This window comes from Humulus lupulus, chromosome X (assembly GCF_963169125.1).
Source record: "Humulus lupulus chromosome X, drHumLupu1.1, whole genome shotgun sequence".
NCBI classification, from domain to species: Eukaryota; Viridiplantae; Streptophyta; class Magnoliopsida; order Rosales; family Cannabaceae; genus Humulus; species Humulus lupulus.
The window spans coordinates 15,775,131-15,794,553 of record NC_084802.1 but is presented as its reverse complement, the minus strand read 5'-3'; the positions used below and the strand labels follow the sequence as shown (position 1 = coordinate 15,794,553).

The following is a 19,423-nucleotide window of genomic DNA, read 5'->3' as shown; positions in this document are numbered from 1 at the left end:
TAAGATGTTTTATATTTTTAGTACTTTGAAGAAATTATAACATATTTTTGTATAACAGTGCATATGATAAATATAGTAGCAATTGGTATCCCGCCAATTTTTTTTAAATTCTAAATAATTTAGACTATCGAGTTTTTTTTTTCACACGAATAAAAAAAACAGGCTTACGTGGACAAAAGTGAAGCTACAAACCAAAATAAAAATACTAATATATATGTATAAAAAAAAAACTTTGCGACTGAATTGTCAATATGATAAAATTCAGAGGCTATTAGGCTGAAACGATGCCCTACCCTACCTTTTGTCACCCCAACCACATATACCACCACAAATATCATGGCACTCCCAAACAAAACACCAAACTGTAACGAGAAGGCAAAAGTTACAGTGTACAATAAATACGTTTCTGATCAACTCTGCATTTCTGCACTACGAGACAACTAGGGTCTTCCATCAAACGAAAAGTAAATAGATAAAATAGAGTGAATTCAGGCCACATGAAGTAAAATATCATCACCCACCACACCCAAACGCCAAACATATAACATATTTAGATAAAGAAAAAAAGAATATAACCTCAAATATAGAATGAAAATTAGCAATTCCTTACTCTCGTGATAGCTCAACAGCACATTCTATGACCAAAAGAAAAGTTGAAAGAAAGTAAATTTAACTAAATTTCTTAAATCGAACTGGTCCGCAATCCTGATTGAAATCAATCATTCTCACAACACTGTTTTTAGTCGACTTCCATTTCTAACACTCAACGTATTGAAAGATGGATAGTACTAGTTTTGGTAAATAAAGTGCTCATAATAGACAACCAAACACGTCCAATCAACAACAGCATCTATGCCCACTTTCAAATATATACTATAGATAGTAATGAAATATACATATCGTGTTCGAAAGCTAAGCAATAATATACAATGAATTCGACAGGAGATTGCTTTAAGGTACAGTTTAGGAGATAACTTAGTAGTATTATGCTCGTATATTTCCCGTGTCGGACAGCCTCTATAATTTTTACTTCACTTCCCTCACTTTTTACTTTTACATATATAAGTTAACCTCTATAATTATGTGGAGAAACAAAGGGACAAAAACAAAAAAAAAGGAAAGCAAATCCTCATCTGAATATGCTTAAAAATGAGCCGGTTTGAGTGTTTTGTGTAGTTGTTTTTAAGTGCCATTTACTTCTGAATTTTCCTGAGATGAATTGAATTGGAAGTTCAGATGAATTGATGGATTGGGATTTAAAACATAAAAAGGACTGAAAAGAAAATTAAGAGAGAGATGACAACTAACCTGAACTTCTATGAGGAGATTTTCAAGCTCAGCTCTTACATCAGAGAAGGAAGGACGATCGCATGGAGTTCCATCCCAACATCTCTGCATTAGTTCTAACAGTTTCGGGTGTGCATTACTAGGAAGTTCCGGGCGCAAACCCTGAAAATAAAATGTCAATAATTACTTGAGACAAAAGGAAATCAGAATCTAAGCAATTGTTTTTTTATTAACAACCTGGTCATTTGTGAAGTAGGTTATTTAACATACTTTAGCACAAGGTATGGTAATTATGGCATATTAACTTTATAACTAAAATATGTATACTTGTGTCCACATAAAAATTCTGATTTTTGTTTTTAGTTTATTTCCATATTATTTAGAAACAAAAAATTAATCTATTGCTTCTCCAGAAATCTTAACATTATTACTTGCACCTAGAAATTTTAGATTTCATACAAGTCTACTGAAACTAGAGTCAAATTGCATTGTCGAATTAGGACATCGAGTTTCCAAAAACTTTGCATGAAGTTTGAAGCCTTTATAAACCACACAAGTCTTCTGTCCCCTAACTGAATCTCCAATTCATGTGATATTTCATTTGATTTTTTATTGGTTTACAAAGAAGCTTGCACATATGATGCATTTTGTAAGCCTTCGGCACATCTTCATACAATTCCTTGAAGAAAACATATGGCTATATTAACAAGATAAAGATAATTGTTTCTACATAAAATCATTTTAATCAAATATAAATTTCATGTATTGGGATTGTCACATCCAGAAATCCAAATATTCAAAACTGAATCAAGCTATATACCAAAAATAAGACTATAAACAGCAACTCTTTTACATAGTCGAGGAACGATGAGATAGTGATGTTGTACATTGCTAATTGAAAAATGGCAGATCAACTACAACATCATACCTGTCTCACTCCTAGCGCAGCTTGTAAAGGAGTCATGGATTCATATGGAATCTGCCAAAATTTAAATTTTAAAGAGAAATATTTTCATAATAACGTCCATATCCTTGTGACTGCAGAGTTCAGAAAGAAGAGAGAGAAAATAGATACAATAATTTTAGATCCCTATTAGCTTTAGGACAAACCTTAGCCGTCACGAGCTCCCAGAGTACAATCGAGAAACTGAATACATCAGCATTCTGGTCATATGGTTGATGGTTTATAACCTTGTGAAAAGAAAGGAAGGAATAAGAAATTGAACTAAAATTGTTAAATGGGAACAAAAAAATTCGTATTGTGCCTTTTTCCTATTAAAAAAAACATAATGCGGCAAAAATGGGCAAAAGATAATGGAAACATGGAATGATGAGTCTAAATATTTTTCTGTTGCCCTCAAGGCAAATAAATATTAGCAACTTCACTAAACAAGGTGTGTATTATTGAATACTAGAATGTCAGCATTTTAGAAAACAAATGAAATTTAATATTCTTCCATCTGAAGAAACTTGATTCTATATGTATCAATTTGGAGAACAATGAAAACACAGGATTCAATGATCTCTACAAAATTTCTGATTAACCTGGATATTTTTTTATCATTTATAAGCTGATTGAGAATTTTTTATTAGAACTTACACGCCTTCCCCTATTTTTCATTTTCCTGTTCTTTCTTAACCTTCTCTCCCTCTTACTCAATACTCCTTAGTTTGAAAGGCACAAACAAGTAAGTAGAATCAGACCTCAGGTGCCATCCATCTGTATGTTCCAGTTTCTGCTGTCATTACTCCCCCTTGACTCTGGAATCGAGCAACACCAAAATCTGCCACCTTAACGGCCTAAAGACAAGAAGCAAGGAAACAAATTGAATTTTAATACTCAAACTATTACAAATGAGCAGTAAAATCTAAATTTATATTAAAGTTTGTCCTAACTAAGCTGAGAAATCTATAAGAAAAACAAATTATAATCCCACTCGACAAATCATTATTTATAACCTCATCATGTGTTATGAGAAATTATTTCAAAACTGAGCAATCAGTGATACCTAAAACCTCTCCCTATATATGAGATGAAAGTTCCGGTGTGTTTCATACATTGAAAATAAAAGAGAACACTAATACCTAAGCTCCAAAAGCGATAAAACTAATTTTAAAACATAATTTAGAGCGGGTAAATTCCTTTTATTGTACTTGGGGAGAAACAGCATCAAACAACAATTTAACCAAATTAATGAATTCTCACATTGTCAGTGTCCATAAGCAAATTAGCTGTCTTCAGATCCCGATGGATTATGTCATTTTGATGCAGGTACTCCATTCCTCTGCAGACATCAATTGCAAACTTCAGCAATTGTGGGAGCTTCAGGACATTATGATTCTTGTGCAAATAGTCGTATAGACTTCCTCCAGGCATAAACTCTGTAAGCAAGCATAGCACCCATAAATTGAAATTTTAATAATCAATGGTATTAAATGATAGAAGATACACAAACAATAAGCAAACCCATGTGAGTCAGATGAATTCCAGTATGTGTACCAAATAGTCAAGCAGCTTAAATATGAACATTTGATGACTCTAAAAATGAGAGCATATACGATGAATAAAGATAGCATAATTCAAGTTTCTTCAGTTTATCAAAAATGTTGACCTGAATTAAGATACAAGACATTATAACACAGGTAGAATAAGAATGGAAGAGCATCAGAAAAGTTATTCAATAAAAGAACTCCTACTCTTCCCTTTCTCAAAATCTTCCCCCCACCCACCCACAAGTAACCACTAAGAATATTCAGTCAAATAGAAATTTAACAGGTGAACTAGGAACGAACACCTCAGCACAAAACTAATCCAGAGAAGCAGGGTTGTCCTGCTTCAACTGTTTCTCACTTACTTGGCAGCTTGGTGACTGCTTTGGGTAACAAAAAAAATATAACTGAAAAGAAATGCCCCTAAAATTATTACTTATGATCACAAACAATAATTTACAACTGATGCCAACTCTGTAATCATAATGGAGTTACTAATTTCACTCTTGAATGCCACTCAAATGTCACATTATGAAGTATGAGATACCCAGTAATAAGGAATTTTCAACAAATTCAAATACAGCATAAAAGAAACATGTCCCTAGATCCTGCAAGCTGATAAAAGAAACTCCAATCATCAGGGCACTTTTTGCAATATAATATGAACTGATTCAATTTTTTATTTTTAATTTTAAAAATAAAAAAACCTTTTGGATAGGCTTAATTCAGATTTCTGGAAATCAATTTGAAGAGAAACAAATCTATTTTTACAGTTTTAGTTCACTCATTTTCTTCTTTTTTCTGCCACCTCACCCTAGTAAGCTAGGAATAAATTTGCACACCTCATCATATTGGTTCTATTAGCAAATACTCTTGATAAGATTTTTCAATGTACAAAGACAATGATATAAAGAGAAACAAAGGATGACTATATTTTTCAGACAAATTGCAAAGTCTAAACCATGACCCATCAGAAAACTACATACCTGTCACTATGCACAAATTGGGAAACTTTGTGCATGCACCAATAAAACGAACAACATTTCTATGGTGAACCTCCCTATATTAAAAATAAATAAATAAATAAATACAGATCCTGTGAAATAATATCAATATTTAAGACTGACAGGATATAAATAACCGTGACTTAGTTTGGACTAGCTACAGGAGTATAAACAAAATTTGAGCAGGGATACTTATTAGTATGAAAACAAAAAAAGTAATGTCGTTCAAGAGAATGGAAAGGGTAAGGGAAACAAACTTTGGAATTCAGCACGGTTGTGTAGTTTGTAGGATCGTTAAACCCAAAATAAATGTTTAAATATTTGTCAGGTAGAGATTAATTTTGTGGCTCGACAAATAGTTGACGGTTACTCAAAACTTTATGTTTCCAGAATGAGGGATTCTATTTCGTAACCATTAATTTGGTAGACGTTTTGCCTATTCATGTTGAATAAAGTTTTGTTTCCAGGAAAGGGGGAGTGCTCTTATCATTCTACTTTCTCAAAACTATTAAAACATAATGAAGTAGCATTATCATTTGTGAATGCTGAATACTTATTAGTATCTAGGGTTTAAAACAATTTTTAACTGTCCATAAGTATGAAATGGACAAGGAGCAGGAGTATCACTACGAAATTGCTGAAAGATTCATTGGATGGATCCATGAAAACTATTGCCTATTTCAAATTTTTAATAAACATAGTCCATCTTGCCAAAGCAACTGATTTCTAAGCTTATCAAAATATTAAGCTAGAATTGAAGAAAATTGCTGGCTGAAATATTTCTTATTGTTTCCGTGGCACAACCTATACTTTGAACTTTTACCATATTTTTTCTTGATCCAATTATTTACATTTAAATAAATAAACTATTTCATTCATATAAGAAACTGTAAAATTATTTACCTTAGAATTGCAACTTCCTGGGCAAACTCATCTTCTTGAGCACCATTCAAATGCTCAGATCTAAGAATCTTAACTGCAACATCTTCACCAAAATAAACTCCACGATACCTTATGATAGCCAAAAGCAGAAAGTTGAGCAATAATAGATGCAACAAAGGAAACAACTGATGACAAGAACTAAAACCAGACTTACAAGTCTCCACAAGATCCAGATGCAATTCTCTCCCCTATTTTCAGTAATCTTCTATCTATTTCCCATTCTCCAAGTTTGGAGGGCGTTGCCAACGATTTCTCTGTAGCCGAATGAGAATGCGAAGATTTAGACCATGATCCCTATATTAGGTGTAAAGAACATTCATTAGATGCATAGTTTCCTTGGTCTCATTATAACATTGGAAAGAAAACAGTATACTTGAAAATTGTGTGGATGAATCAAAAAGTAATTAGTATTTTTTATATATATATAAATAGTATAATATATCTATTGTTGTTGTTGTTATTATTATTATTATTTGAGGATGAAACATAAGTATTTGGGTTCAAATTATATTTTTCCTGGCTACATGGCATTATTGTGAAGTCGATGGCTTTGGTTGAGGTTTTCTGGTTTAGTGAGGGAGCGGGAATGCGTCTTGTAGCCTTTGTTTGAATAGCATATCCCTGTAGTTTTTGTTATTAACTTATAAAGGTAAGTTTTGCACAAAAATTTTTTAAAAAAAACTTATAAAAGTGAGTTTCAGTTTAATAAAAAAAATGCACTACACAAGGAAAAATTACAGGAGAAATTTAAATATTTATACTTGATACAAATATACGGGATATTATCATAGAAGACATTATATTTTGTCAAATTATATATATATATATATTTGCTTTTATATATATATATATATGAAAATATCCCTAGAATTACTTTCTTTTTCTTTTTTTGGCACAGAAAACCCTCTAAATTAACTATTATTAAAACACCACTCCATAATCATGAAATGAGGAAATTTCTTTGTAAAAAGACAAATTTTCCATTAGAAAGAGACACAAAATTATACATGTAACGTGAGTCCTGACAATAATTTATTTATTAAATTTCATTGTCACTGAAAATATATATAAATATATCTGTGTGAGTGTTTTTATTTGGTAACAATGAAAAATACATACTTTTAAGCGACTCTTAAAAAATTTCAAAATAAAGAAACTTACTCCTTTGTCTACTTTGTATTAATTTGGCTACTAATGTATGTAATTCGAGAAACTAAGTGTAGTTTTAACTAAGGGCACATTTTCCTTTCTGAATAATTTTTCCCCATTTCATAATTTAGGGGTGATTTGATAATAATTAGACTAGAGGGTTTCTATACTAAAAAAATGCAACGTTAAGGACTAATAAGATATATCCAAATATAAAGGATATTCTGTCAAATTCTGAGCAAATACAGGATTTCCTACAATAATTTCCTCATATCTAATGAACAGTTAAGCAGACTAGAAAAAAGGAATGCAAAAACAAGTACTATCCAATACATGATTTTAAAAAATTTATTGACACCCGCACATATATATTTATTGGAAGAAAATTCTAAGATTGCTGTGACAAGGGCTTTTTAACTGGATCTAATATGTTTATTACCACAACACATGGTGCAATAGAGGGGCAATTAGATTTTGAGATGCAATGAACTTTTGAAGTATACATAAACAATAAACCATTCCACGATCATGGAACAAAGAAAGTCACCAAAAATAATTATTAGGAAAGTAAGTAAAAGCAAATAATCCTTATGGCCAAAACAATTTCTGATGAACACTTGTATATTTCCTTAAACCTATCCATTCCTTTATCACAACTTCACTTATTTTTAGCTATGATTAAAAAAGTATTTTAATAAACTTATTTTTACAAGACAAAAATGATACGTGCAACTCCCAACCAGAATTCAACTAGCTTCCAATATCAAGAATACCACACCTAATCAGATTTACGCTCCCTATGGCAAGAAAGCAATCACATTGAGGCTTAAAGAAACCAAATGACATCCGACAGGATTGAGAGATAGTTTACCTCGCTTTTGGAAATTGCCTTTTCCATAGCTTCATATAAACCATCTGTATCCTGACCACAACATTGCAAAGTCAGCAACATTTGGACTCAGCACAGATCCCTGTCATAAAAGGAATATAATAAAAATGCTCCTTAATATAACATAAGGTTACTGCCCTTTGATAAACCGCAGTTCGCTTATTATTTTCAATTTTGTAACATACTACAACCAAAATGACAAATATCTTGCAAATTTTCATTATTTAGAACCCCAACGTGACAGATGCAATACCTAGAAGCCTAACACCTCCATCCTTATGAAACATATAGTTTGCAATAAGCACAAAATTAATACTGAATAGAAAGAGTTGATCACACTCAACTAATACAAATGCAGATGTAATATCTTAAGTTTAAAACATGTATCAACAGTAGCACAACTGGAGGAGAAGGCTTGCCTAGTAGCTCCTAACGCAAAGCAAGTATGCTATCGTCAACTGAAAGGAGCACCAAAATGTACATAATTTCAACATAGATTACCTCAACAAGCCATCCATCCACCACAAATACATCCAAGGAGAAGCCATCAGTCGTTGAGAACACATGTGCTTCACGAATGTTGAGTCCTATATTAGAAAGTAAAGTAGAGAGCTACAGAAAAATGAAAGCCTGTTAGAAATCCATTTTTCTTGGCACACACACACACACATATATATATATGATTATTATAACAGGCCTAAAACATTAAATTCAACAGGAACCTAAATATTATGTCAATCAGGTCAATCCGCAAAGACTCTTTGATCGGGTTTTCGAAGTTACAGTTCATTTTAAGATAAGTGTCTTAAGTGGAAGTTCATGCAAAGTTTCAATATAATACAAGACTTTTCATGCAAAATGAATCTTAAGTTGTCCTTATATCCAAAATATTAGTGTTTGTGGCACTGTGGTCAGAATAATGTTGACATCACTATAAACCATATTACAAGGATTATGAGAATGTTATTTAATATAAGAAAAAATCAGCACAGCTTTTGCATGTGCAATGATTAGGGGCTTCATTCAACATTAAGATGACAAATCTGTCTTTTAAGTATTAAACAAACACTGTCTACTGTAAAAACCAAGAGAACTCCAAAGTATGGTCAATGCAGTACAGAGGCAATGAAGCCACCATACAAAACATGATTATCAATTTATCATTGCAGACAATATTAAGAAGTCCAATGACTAGAACAAGGATACCAAACTAAAGTAATTGGTTTTTTTTTTCCTTAAAGATTCTTTTCCTATTTTTCTAGGCTTTCCAAAATCGAGTTCAATTTGCTCAATGGAAAATAAACAATTATTATTAAACTGAAGCCCAAACCAAAATCATTGTGAATGGAGGAGACTGAGTTCTTGCAAAAAGCAGTCAGTTGAAAGAGTCTAGTTTCAAATTTTTAAGAACAATCCGGTCGTAAAATTCATACACTGAAAACTCGAAATATTAAACACAAACTCTACAGGTAAACCCACACTACTTTTTTGAACTGTACCTGGCTAAGAAGCTTAGGCCTGTCAACAGTGGAGAATATGACTTCATGGATATGAGTATTAGAATTATCTTGCCTGCATTATACATGCGAACTGGTCAACTTATCTTCTGCATCGATTGTGAAGATAAGAGCAATGTCTCAATAATACAACCGAAGGTCACTTTTATATGCATAAATAAATAAAATCTTGAATTACTTGTTTTGAATAATGAGTAAATGAAGAAAAGGCAAGAAAATCACTAAATCATATGGGTTCTAGAAAATGAGAAGAAATGATCTTCGAAATTAGGGTTTATAAGGGTCATATCAGCACAGCACTAGCTGTACATAAACTTCCACAGTAAAAGCCTATCATCAACTACTTAAAAGTATGTACACCTATCCCCTTCAGAAATATCACAAAATATTGTCCACGTAACTTGAAAGCATTATCACAAACATTAAGAATAATGAAAATTTACACCATTGTGGAAATCACTGCATCTTTACTTAACAAAAACAAAACATGTCTACTTAACTTCAAAAACTAATATCTCCCAATTGGATGAATTCTCTATAAACAATAGTTAACCAGCAAGTTCAAAATAGCATGAATCATTCAAGAGAGAATTTGCTTAGCAGTTCTTCTAATTTCTTCACACAAAGGCAAAACTGAAACATTAGATCTATAGAAAAAATTCCACTCCAACGTAGATATTTATGTCATACATAATTACATTCATCCATGTTATTCACCAGTTCAGCCCAAACTGCATGAAGTAAATGGACAGCAACCTGTTCATTCTCTCTTTCAAAATAAAATGGGAAAACATATGAAATGCAGATGAAAATTTCTAAAAATACCTTCTGAAAAGCATCGTCTTTGCACATTGTTCCTCCATGTCCTTAGAATTCTTCTTTCCAACATCCAAATTTAGGTCCTCAAGCTTGGAGCAAGGTTCAAAGTCACTTGTGTGGTTTCTGGTTCTAGTTTCAGAAACAATACATAAGTAAAGGCATCAAGAAGCAATAATACTGACAACATTTGGTAAAACTCTTTCCCTGAGTACTAGTCAATGACAGACATCTTAGGTTGTAAAACATGGATTATATCCTATCATATTTTATTTATTCATTTATTTATATAATCTATTGGGTCTTATCTAAAAAATTAAACTCTTTCCCGATAATAAAAAAAAATAACACTCACTGAAATCCAAACAAGGACAACAGTGATGGAAACGTAAGGCAGAGAAGGACAGCCTATGTGAATACCTCTTATGTGACAGAACTTCATTAGCTCCATCAACTGATGGTCCTGGTGTTGTAAGAATACTTGAAAAGTCTTGAATGTCATTACCATCTGTTCTAGAAATATTCTAAAATGCAGCATGCCAAATAGCAAGCAACAAATTAAAATGAGCATGCATAAAAGTGTAGAAAGTAAGAAATTTATGAAGATTTATTTTATTATTATTATTTATTTATTTTACTGCAGGGAAGCTCCAGAAGCAATATGAAACACTACCATAGTACTTTCATGGATATACAATCCCTAGTGATTAATAAAGTGGATCTCATGAGTTCTTAAATGCTATTGTGGCCTAAGCTCTTATAAAAAGGAAATTTAAAAAACCTCACATGGGTTCAAGCGTGCTATAGGTTTCTCAAAAATTAATATAGAATACCCTACATATTTGTCAGTAGGAAAAAAAAAAAGTTATCCTTCGTCATAATTGATCCATGGAAAGACGTGATAAGGAAAACTTGAATGATAGGTTGGCAAGATCAAGTGTTGGGTCAGAAAATGAAGCAAATCAATAGTCCCTAAAAAAGAAGTTGCAAATCATTCATGTATAACAAGATCAAGTGTTGGGTCAGAAAATGAAGTAAATCAATAGTCCCTAAAAAAGAAGTTGCAAATCATTCATGTATAACAATTCTTTCTACATCATTTATTACTGGTCGCATGAGAAGCCAGCTAAACAAATTATTTAATATTTATAAGCTAATAAATATTAATTACTACCACACTGTCTTCTTTAAAAAGTATCTTTGCAGGTCTGCAAACCATTTCTGATCTTTGGCTTTTCATTCTCTACTTAAACTTCTAACCTTAGTAGAATAGATCATGGTTAGGAATCTTCCCCTAAATAACAAATAATATGACCAACTTCTTCTATAGAAAACATAGATGAACCTTTATCATAGCAGAACAGAAGTGGGGTACAAAACTGCTGCTAGGCTAAATGTCTCCTGCATCCTGAGTTTGGTCACTTCCAAACGTTAAAACATTTTATAACTACATTAGCGTTTATTATAATACCAGATTTTGGATTTCATAAGCAAACAAAATTAGAGTCATTCTTATTTGTTATTACTCTTACCATTATTAAACATATAAAGGTTTGTCATTTAGAGGGTGTCATATAGATATAGTTGTATTGTATCCTTGACTCCATGTGAGTGCATATGCAATATAAGTTCACATAATACTCCTCATATGCAAAATAAATAAATAAAAGAATATGCATGCCCCCATATTGTGCAAGTTAAAAATACTTTACACAGAGTTGTTTACTTCAGAAAGATATTATTTTCTTCGTTTGGTTTTTATGATGAAATTCCCAATTAGTTGGTCAGTACTTGCTTGATAAATAATTTTTCTGGTTTTGCATCCACAACAAGATCCTGGACATTAATTAACTATTGAATCAAGTATATTGAATACCTCCAAAAAACGAATATGATAAACAGGCCGCTTCTCTGGGTCTTTAGCCAATGCAAGAAGCTTTTGATGTAGCAAAACATCTTCCACTCTATCTATGTTAACATCAAGTCCATAACTGATACAAGAGAGGGGGAAAAGAAAAAGGTATAAGTTTGATTCCACTAAGATAAGTCATAAGAACAATATATTTTATCCAATAGGAAACTGTCTGATACTTTACTGAATTTGGGGAAAATGTTTACTGAAAGTAGCATTTCTAGATTTTGAATTTTTTACTGGGGAAAAAAAAACACTTTCTCATAGTGATCAAATAGTAACATTCCATCATCCACAGAAATTTTCGTATAATATAAATATATATTTATATATCCTTGAATTGAAATGATAGAAAAGAATGAAAATTTATACAATTTCATGAATAAAAAAAACTTGTTCCGAAACCACTACATCTCCTTATCAGCACAAATATCTTTGTAATACAGTGTTAAATATAAACTTTCAATCCCTAATTTTAAAACCCCAAGTTCTTATTAAATTCAAAACAAAAATTTAGTTATATAAACAAAAAAAATATGTGACTTTATCCTCAAGCAAGTAAAATTGTCAAAAAAAATATATTAGTAAATCAATAAATAAAGCTACCGCCTTAAGAAAGCAAAAGTAGTTAATTCATGAAATTATATCGTATAAAATACGAACAAGACGAAAGGCTAATACAATCCAAAATGACGAAAATTCAAAATCATATTTCACAGACAATATATTGCTTAATCAAACATTCAGAAACTAAATGCATTTGTATACCTATATCTCTGTAATACTGATTTTTTTTTTCAAAACCGAACATATTTCAGCTACTAAAATCAAATAACAATTCAAAAATAGAAAGTAAATCAACCAAAATCGAATAGAACTTTACCTAGCGGGCAAGCGGTTGAAATGAGCATCTAACTGTTCGCGAAACTCAGGATTGGTCACAGCTTCGTCATGGCCGTTCACTACCAAGCGATTAAACACATCGTTCCGTACATCGTAGTTACTGAAACTCCCGAAGCTTCTCGGCGGCGACGAGCTCTCCCCAACGCCTTCGGCGAAATCCATTGCTTCGCGGTCAACAAAGTTATCTAGCTAGCTTTCCATGAAAATGGAAAATAGAAGAGAAAACGCAAGAAAGTGAAGGGAAAAAATCATAGAGTTAGGGGAGAAAAATCGTTGATGATCATCAGTCGTTGGAAGAGGATCTTTGACTGAGTGGAATCGGAAGACAAAGTTGGAGTCTTCCGGTATTTGAGAACAAAACGGAGGGTAATTTCGTCCTAAACTTTTTTTTGTTTCAGATAAAATTAGTTCGAGTAAAAAGAAAGAATGTCAGATTGGTTTTTTTCTTCTCTTTTAGTAGTCATTTGTTTTTTTTGGTTAGAAAAGAGAGAAGAAAGAAGTCGTGGTCCAGACTCAGACTCTAGAAGACCCAGACAAAGTATTTTCTTTTTTTTATTAAAATAAATTATTTATCAATATATTGTATTGGAGTGGATAGAGTTGAAGATTTTAGGGAAAAAATAATAATAATAGATAAGTTTGCCAAAATACCCCTGGATTTGGAGGAAATTGCAATGGAGTTGGGATAAGGGAAAAGGCTTATAAAAATGGTAGTAGAAATGAAAGAAACTGTAGTAGAAGGATCAAAAGAAAGGTTTGTACCGAGAGATACGAAATTACGAAAAAGCCATTTTTCGTTTCTGTAACTAAAGGCAAGGTGAGAAATTCGAGGAATTTTTCTTATGACATGATGGCTCACGCTTTGTGCGTTTTCCGGAAGATTTGGTTCTGATACGACGACGTATTACTGTGAGAGAGCGTTGGAATTTCACCACGTGACACAAAACAAATGTGTAATTGATAATTCTATTTGCAACAATTTTAATCACATCAGAATCCAAATCTATTCCTAAAAGTTAACCAGTGTTTCTTTCAAAAAAAAAAAATTAAATAGCCAATGTTTGAAAAATATGTCACTTAAAAATCCTATAAAACCTGTTTTATTTAGCTCAGAAAAATAGTACAATTTTATTTATATATTTTAAAATAAATAGTAACTACAAATTATTAGCAAGATAACCATTTTTTATAACCTTTTTGCAAAATAACATTATATGAAATTTATTTTATATTTTGTCGAGAAGATTACTTCCCAAAAAATATTATTTTATAAAATAACATTGAAAAAAATAAATTTTCACCAATTACTATATTAACTAATAACAAATAAATTATTACTTAGAAAAATCTCATAACAACAAATAAATGGATGTCAACTATAGAACATAATTAAGAGCTATTACAGTGGTTATTACAAAATAGATATTGTAAAATAAAGTGCTTAGTTGAAACTCCATCTGATTTTGTATTATTAAAAAAATTTACATTTTGCTATAGTACACTTTCTACATTTACATAATATTATTTATCATTTTAATTTTTTTATTAATTTCTCACTCTTATTTTGTATTCAAAAAAATATTAAAGAAAATATAACATTTACATAATATAAAAAAAATAGATAGTTTGCTTGATATAAGCTTGATTTAGTGGTTAAAGAATTAGTTAATATTTATTAGTTGTGTAAATGTAATTTTCACCAATGAGAAGAATGCAACAAAGAAGAAAATGTTTTAACATATAAAGGACAAGAACTAAATATACCCTTATACCCAAATTGAAGAATTGGAATATTGGTATATATACTAAGATAAATTAGTGTTTATGATTATTCTCATATATAAAAATGATTTTTTTTAAGTGGGGAATATTTTAGCGTTTTAGATATCATATTATATAATTCTATGCTTGAAGAGTAATTAATAAACTATTATTGTGACTTCAATGACAGCCTAAGATTATTATTTTATTTTATCTTTTGGATAGTTATCCTTTACAATTACAAGTTTTATTTTTTTTTATTTAATGTATTTGAGGACTGCTACCGTGCTAGCTAGCCAGGTTCTTATTTTAGACTCTTATTTTATTACTTGAGATGTAGACTCTACTAATTATTTCATATCTATTTTTTTTTAAATGAGGAAAAATGGTATTTTAGGAGCATTGTCTTGAATTATATAATGAATTAATCTATTTTTCTTCCTATCTTTAAAATCACTTAGAATAATTATACTATGCCTTAGATAAACAATGGTAATGACTATTGATAATTAATGGCAAAACAGTCAGTCCATACTAGAATTAACTTCAAATGTCAAGAAGAACTAACAAATATTTTTATTAAGTTTACAAATGCTATTTTATTTTTAATTTTTAGAAATTAATTAGGGCATTTATTGCCACCAAAAAGAAAGTAAATTGCCCAAAAAAGGCTATTCATTTATGGTACTTTTCACAATGTTTATTATCCTTTTCGTTAGAAATAATATCCCGCATAAACTTACGGTAGGTATTCTAAAAAGGTTTCTACCGATAAGAATTTTTTCTATTTTCAGTACATCAATAAGTTATAAACTTATTTTTTTTATTTGATGGTGTATATTATAATTCACTGCAACAAATATCATTAATACCGAGAATGTTAGCAACGAAGATTCCAAAATATTTGCTATTACTTAAGGTATTAGCGATGATACTTTAAAATCCTTGCTAATAGTGAAGCGAGAAATATTAGCAGTGCCTCAAATTTTCAGCGTGGGTTGACTTAAAAAAATTAGAATTATGCATTTTATTTTTAGAGAGGATTTTAGTATTAGCGAGGATTTTATCCTCTCTAAAAGTGAAGTGGAAAATATTAGCGGGCTTTCAAATTTTCAGCATATTTTTTACCTAAAAATGGAATGCTTCGTTTTATTTTTAGCGAGGATTTTATCCTCGCCATTCTGAGTATATATACAAAACTTCACTGCAATCATCCCAATCTCCATTTTTCTCATTTCTCTAAATAAAAAATTCTGAGCTTTTATAGGAAACCGCCAAACCCAAGCCCCTCATTTTAGGTTTTAAGAACAAAGATATTTCCTCTCTTTGTTTCAAAGTTTGGTATTGATTTTTTATAAGGATTGCTAAGTTACTTTTTTACTCACTTCCCCTTTGATTTCAGGTGTCTCTACAATGGACTTCTTGTGATTGAGCGGCGTCCTTTGGCAACTCTTGTGACAGTGGCTCTCCCTCACTCTGTTTATCTCTAAAAAAAATTGGTTTTTTTTTTGTTGCTCATAGCCAAGAGTGGTGGTGGTGGTGGGATTTTTATTATATATATACAGATTGATATATAATATAGGGTCTATACATTTTTTGACCTTGTGTTTTGTCTCATTACTTGTGTTGAACCATGTCTTTTGACAAATTCTTGTTTGGACCCTGTGATTTGTAAAATGGTTCAAATAGACCCCTAAACCCAATTTTGATGAAGAAACAATTGAATATAACAACACAGCTGTTAGGCAAAATAATTTTGTTTTTTTTTTGTTTTAAATTGCTAGTTTGATGAATTATTTGTAATTTTAGCTCAGAAAACCTTGACAAAAATCGAGTCTAGAGTTCTATTTGAATCATTTTACAAAACACAATGTCAAAAAGTCATTTGTCAAAACACAAGGTCAAAACAGGTAATTTGACAAAACACATGGTCCAAAAATATATAAACCCTATAATATATATATGTCAGGAATAACATTTATCAAATTTATGGTTAAATTATAAATATTCAGTTTGTTTTTAACTGTTTGTTTTGTTAACTTTAATGAAATGTTTTAAATATTTAATGAAATATTTCTTTAAAATTAAATAAAATAGATATTATTAATTATATTAATATATATTCAGATTCAAATTTTATAATATATTATTATAATAATATATAATACAAAATTAGATATTTAATAATTATATTAATATAAATTTGAATATTATAAAATATTATTATGATAATAATATATAATTATAAATTTTTACTAATTATATTAATATAAATTCAAATATTATAAAATAATAGTATTATAATAATATTGAATATAAGACTACATATATAATAATTATATTAATATAAATTCAAATGTTATAAAATATCATTATTATAATAATATTTAATATAAGACTACATATATAATAATTATATTAATATAAATTCAAATTCGAATATTATAAAATAACATTATTATAATAATATATAATACAATACTAGATATTTAATAATTATATTAATATAAATTTATTTGTTATAAAATATTATTATGATAATAATATATAATCCTTATTTTTTACTAATTATATTAATATAATTTCAAATATTACAAAATATTATTATTATAATAATATTTAATATAAAACTATGTATATACTAATTATATTAATATAAATTCAAATTCAAATTCAAATTCAAATGTTATAAAATATCATTATTATAATAATATATAATACAAAACTAGATATCTAATAATTATATTAATATAAATTCAAATGTTATAAAATATGGTAAATAGCATTTTGGATCCTGTGTTTTGCAAAAGTTATCAATCGACCCCTGTGTTTTGTTAAATAACAATTCAAACCTCGTGTTTTGCAAAATGGAACAAAAGAGTACATTATACCTACTTTTGATAAAAAAAAAATTCAATTATAAGATCAATTCTCGGGTCGTTAACAATGCGATGGGTTCAGAGAAACAAGGAAATTAGTCGATGAGCTAAGAATGAAATATTACATTTGAAACTTTTTTGGCCAAAATTGGGTATAAGGTACTATTTTGTTCCATTTTGTAAAACACATGGTCTGAATTTTATTTAACAAAACAAATAGTCCGATTGGTAACTTTTGCAAAACGCGGAGTCCAAAATAGTATTTACTTATAAAATATTATTATGATAATAATATATAATCCTAATTTCTTATTAATTATATTAATATGAATTTTAAATATTATAAATTATTATTATAATAATATTTATGCAAGACTAGATATTTAATACTTATATTAATATAAATTTAAATATTATAAAATATTATTATAATAATACATAATTCATAATCTTATCTTTTATTAAAAAAATTATCATGTATGTTTAAAAAGGTGATCATATTTATATATATTTTTAAAAAATCATAAACAATATTTTGGATTAATTTTTCATGTAATATGTTTATGTCATTCTTTTATATATAATATTATTTATTTATGGGAAAATACAATTTTGGTCCCTATGTTTTTCCTGAATATGCAATTAGCCCATGTGTTTTGTTAAATGACAATTCGGACCCTGTGTTTTGCAAAATGAATCAAATTAGTACCCTAGACCCAATTTTGGTCAAAATATTTTCAATTATAAGAGCAATTATCGAGTCGTTAGTAATGTGATGAGTTTAGAGAAACTGAGAAAATGGTTGAGGAGCTGAGAATGAAAGATATATATTTGAAAAAAAAAATTGACCAAAATTTGGTATAAGGTACTATTTTGATCAATTTTGTAAAATACGAGATTTGAATTGTCATTTAACAAAACACAATGACCGATCGCGTATTTGGAAAAAACATAATGGCCAAACTGGTACTTTCTCTTTATTTATTTGAAATTTATATGACAATGATACAAATTTAATAAATAATTGAAAATTTATATAAATAAAACTAAGCAAAGTTGCTTGTATCTAGTGTGTGTGTGTGTATATATATATATATATTTATATGGATGTTTTATTTGCTAGCAAAATCATTTATTAAGCTTTGTCATATTTATACAAATGCTTATGTGATTTGTTAGGAATTTTAATTTTTATACCTTAAGTTTATACAAATGAATATGTGTGTAAGTTTATTTTCAATTTTTGTATTGAAGTTGGTAGCCACCTTTTCTCTATCCTTTTTGTTGACTGCGTTTTTAGCCAACGACATGAGAACGTCAAATACGACAAACCTTCAAGAGAATGTAAACGACAACAGACGGTATAAACAAGAAAAGTAAATAACACAGTATTTTTATAGTGGTTCAGCCCTGATTGTCGGTAATAGCCTAATCCACTTAGAGTTGTGATTTATATATCTGTACTCAAGATCAGATGGACTGAGCCAACTGAGTTTCTTCAGTACTGATGGCAAAAATACAAGAATTCTCTCTCTAGAATACTCAGACCCAATTTTCTCTCTCTAGAATACACAGTCCTAATTTTCTCTCTCTAGAAAGAAGAAGCAGAAGAACTCCTCTCTCATCCCCTAAGCCCCCTATTTATAGGCTTAGGGTCATACATACGGTATCCCCAAGAACCGGGATATTTTATTATATTTATTACATTTAAATTACAAAGAAACATTCAAAATTCAAAATGTAACAAACCCCCCATTTGTGGGAAGAATGAGAGATTCCCGCATATGTTGTTAAAGTTATTTCTGGGGATTTTGACGTAGTCTCACATGCATGTTGGTTACTCCTTCAAGCTTTCCTTGGACCAAGGTGATATA

General features: G+C 29.8%; 1 protein-coding gene across 1 annotated transcript; it reads right to left on the bottom strand.

Annotated features, from left to right (window-relative positions):
* Positions 1 to 832: 832 nt before the first annotated feature.
* On the bottom strand, positions 833 to 13,375 carry LOC133807016 (serine/threonine-protein kinase STY8-like). Its single transcript, XM_062245127.1, has 16 exons — positions 12,890 to 13,375; positions 11,971 to 12,085; positions 10,515 to 10,618; positions 10,104 to 10,226; positions 9,261 to 9,333; positions 8,263 to 8,373; positions 7,744 to 7,794; positions 5,878 to 6,017; positions 5,685 to 5,792; positions 4,764 to 4,837; positions 3,494 to 3,669; positions 2,992 to 3,087; positions 2,398 to 2,478; positions 2,216 to 2,266; positions 1,309 to 1,449; positions 833 to 1,209 (listed from the first exon to the last, which is right to left on the bottom strand). The coding sequence occupies exons 1-16, from the start codon at positions 13,069 to 13,071 to the stop codon at positions 1,183 to 1,185; spliced, it is 1,653 nt and encodes a 550-aa protein (XP_062101111.1). The 5' UTR covers positions 13,072 to 13,375; the 3' UTR covers positions 833 to 1,182.
* Between the last annotated feature and the right edge of the window lie 6,048 nt (positions 13,376 to 19,423).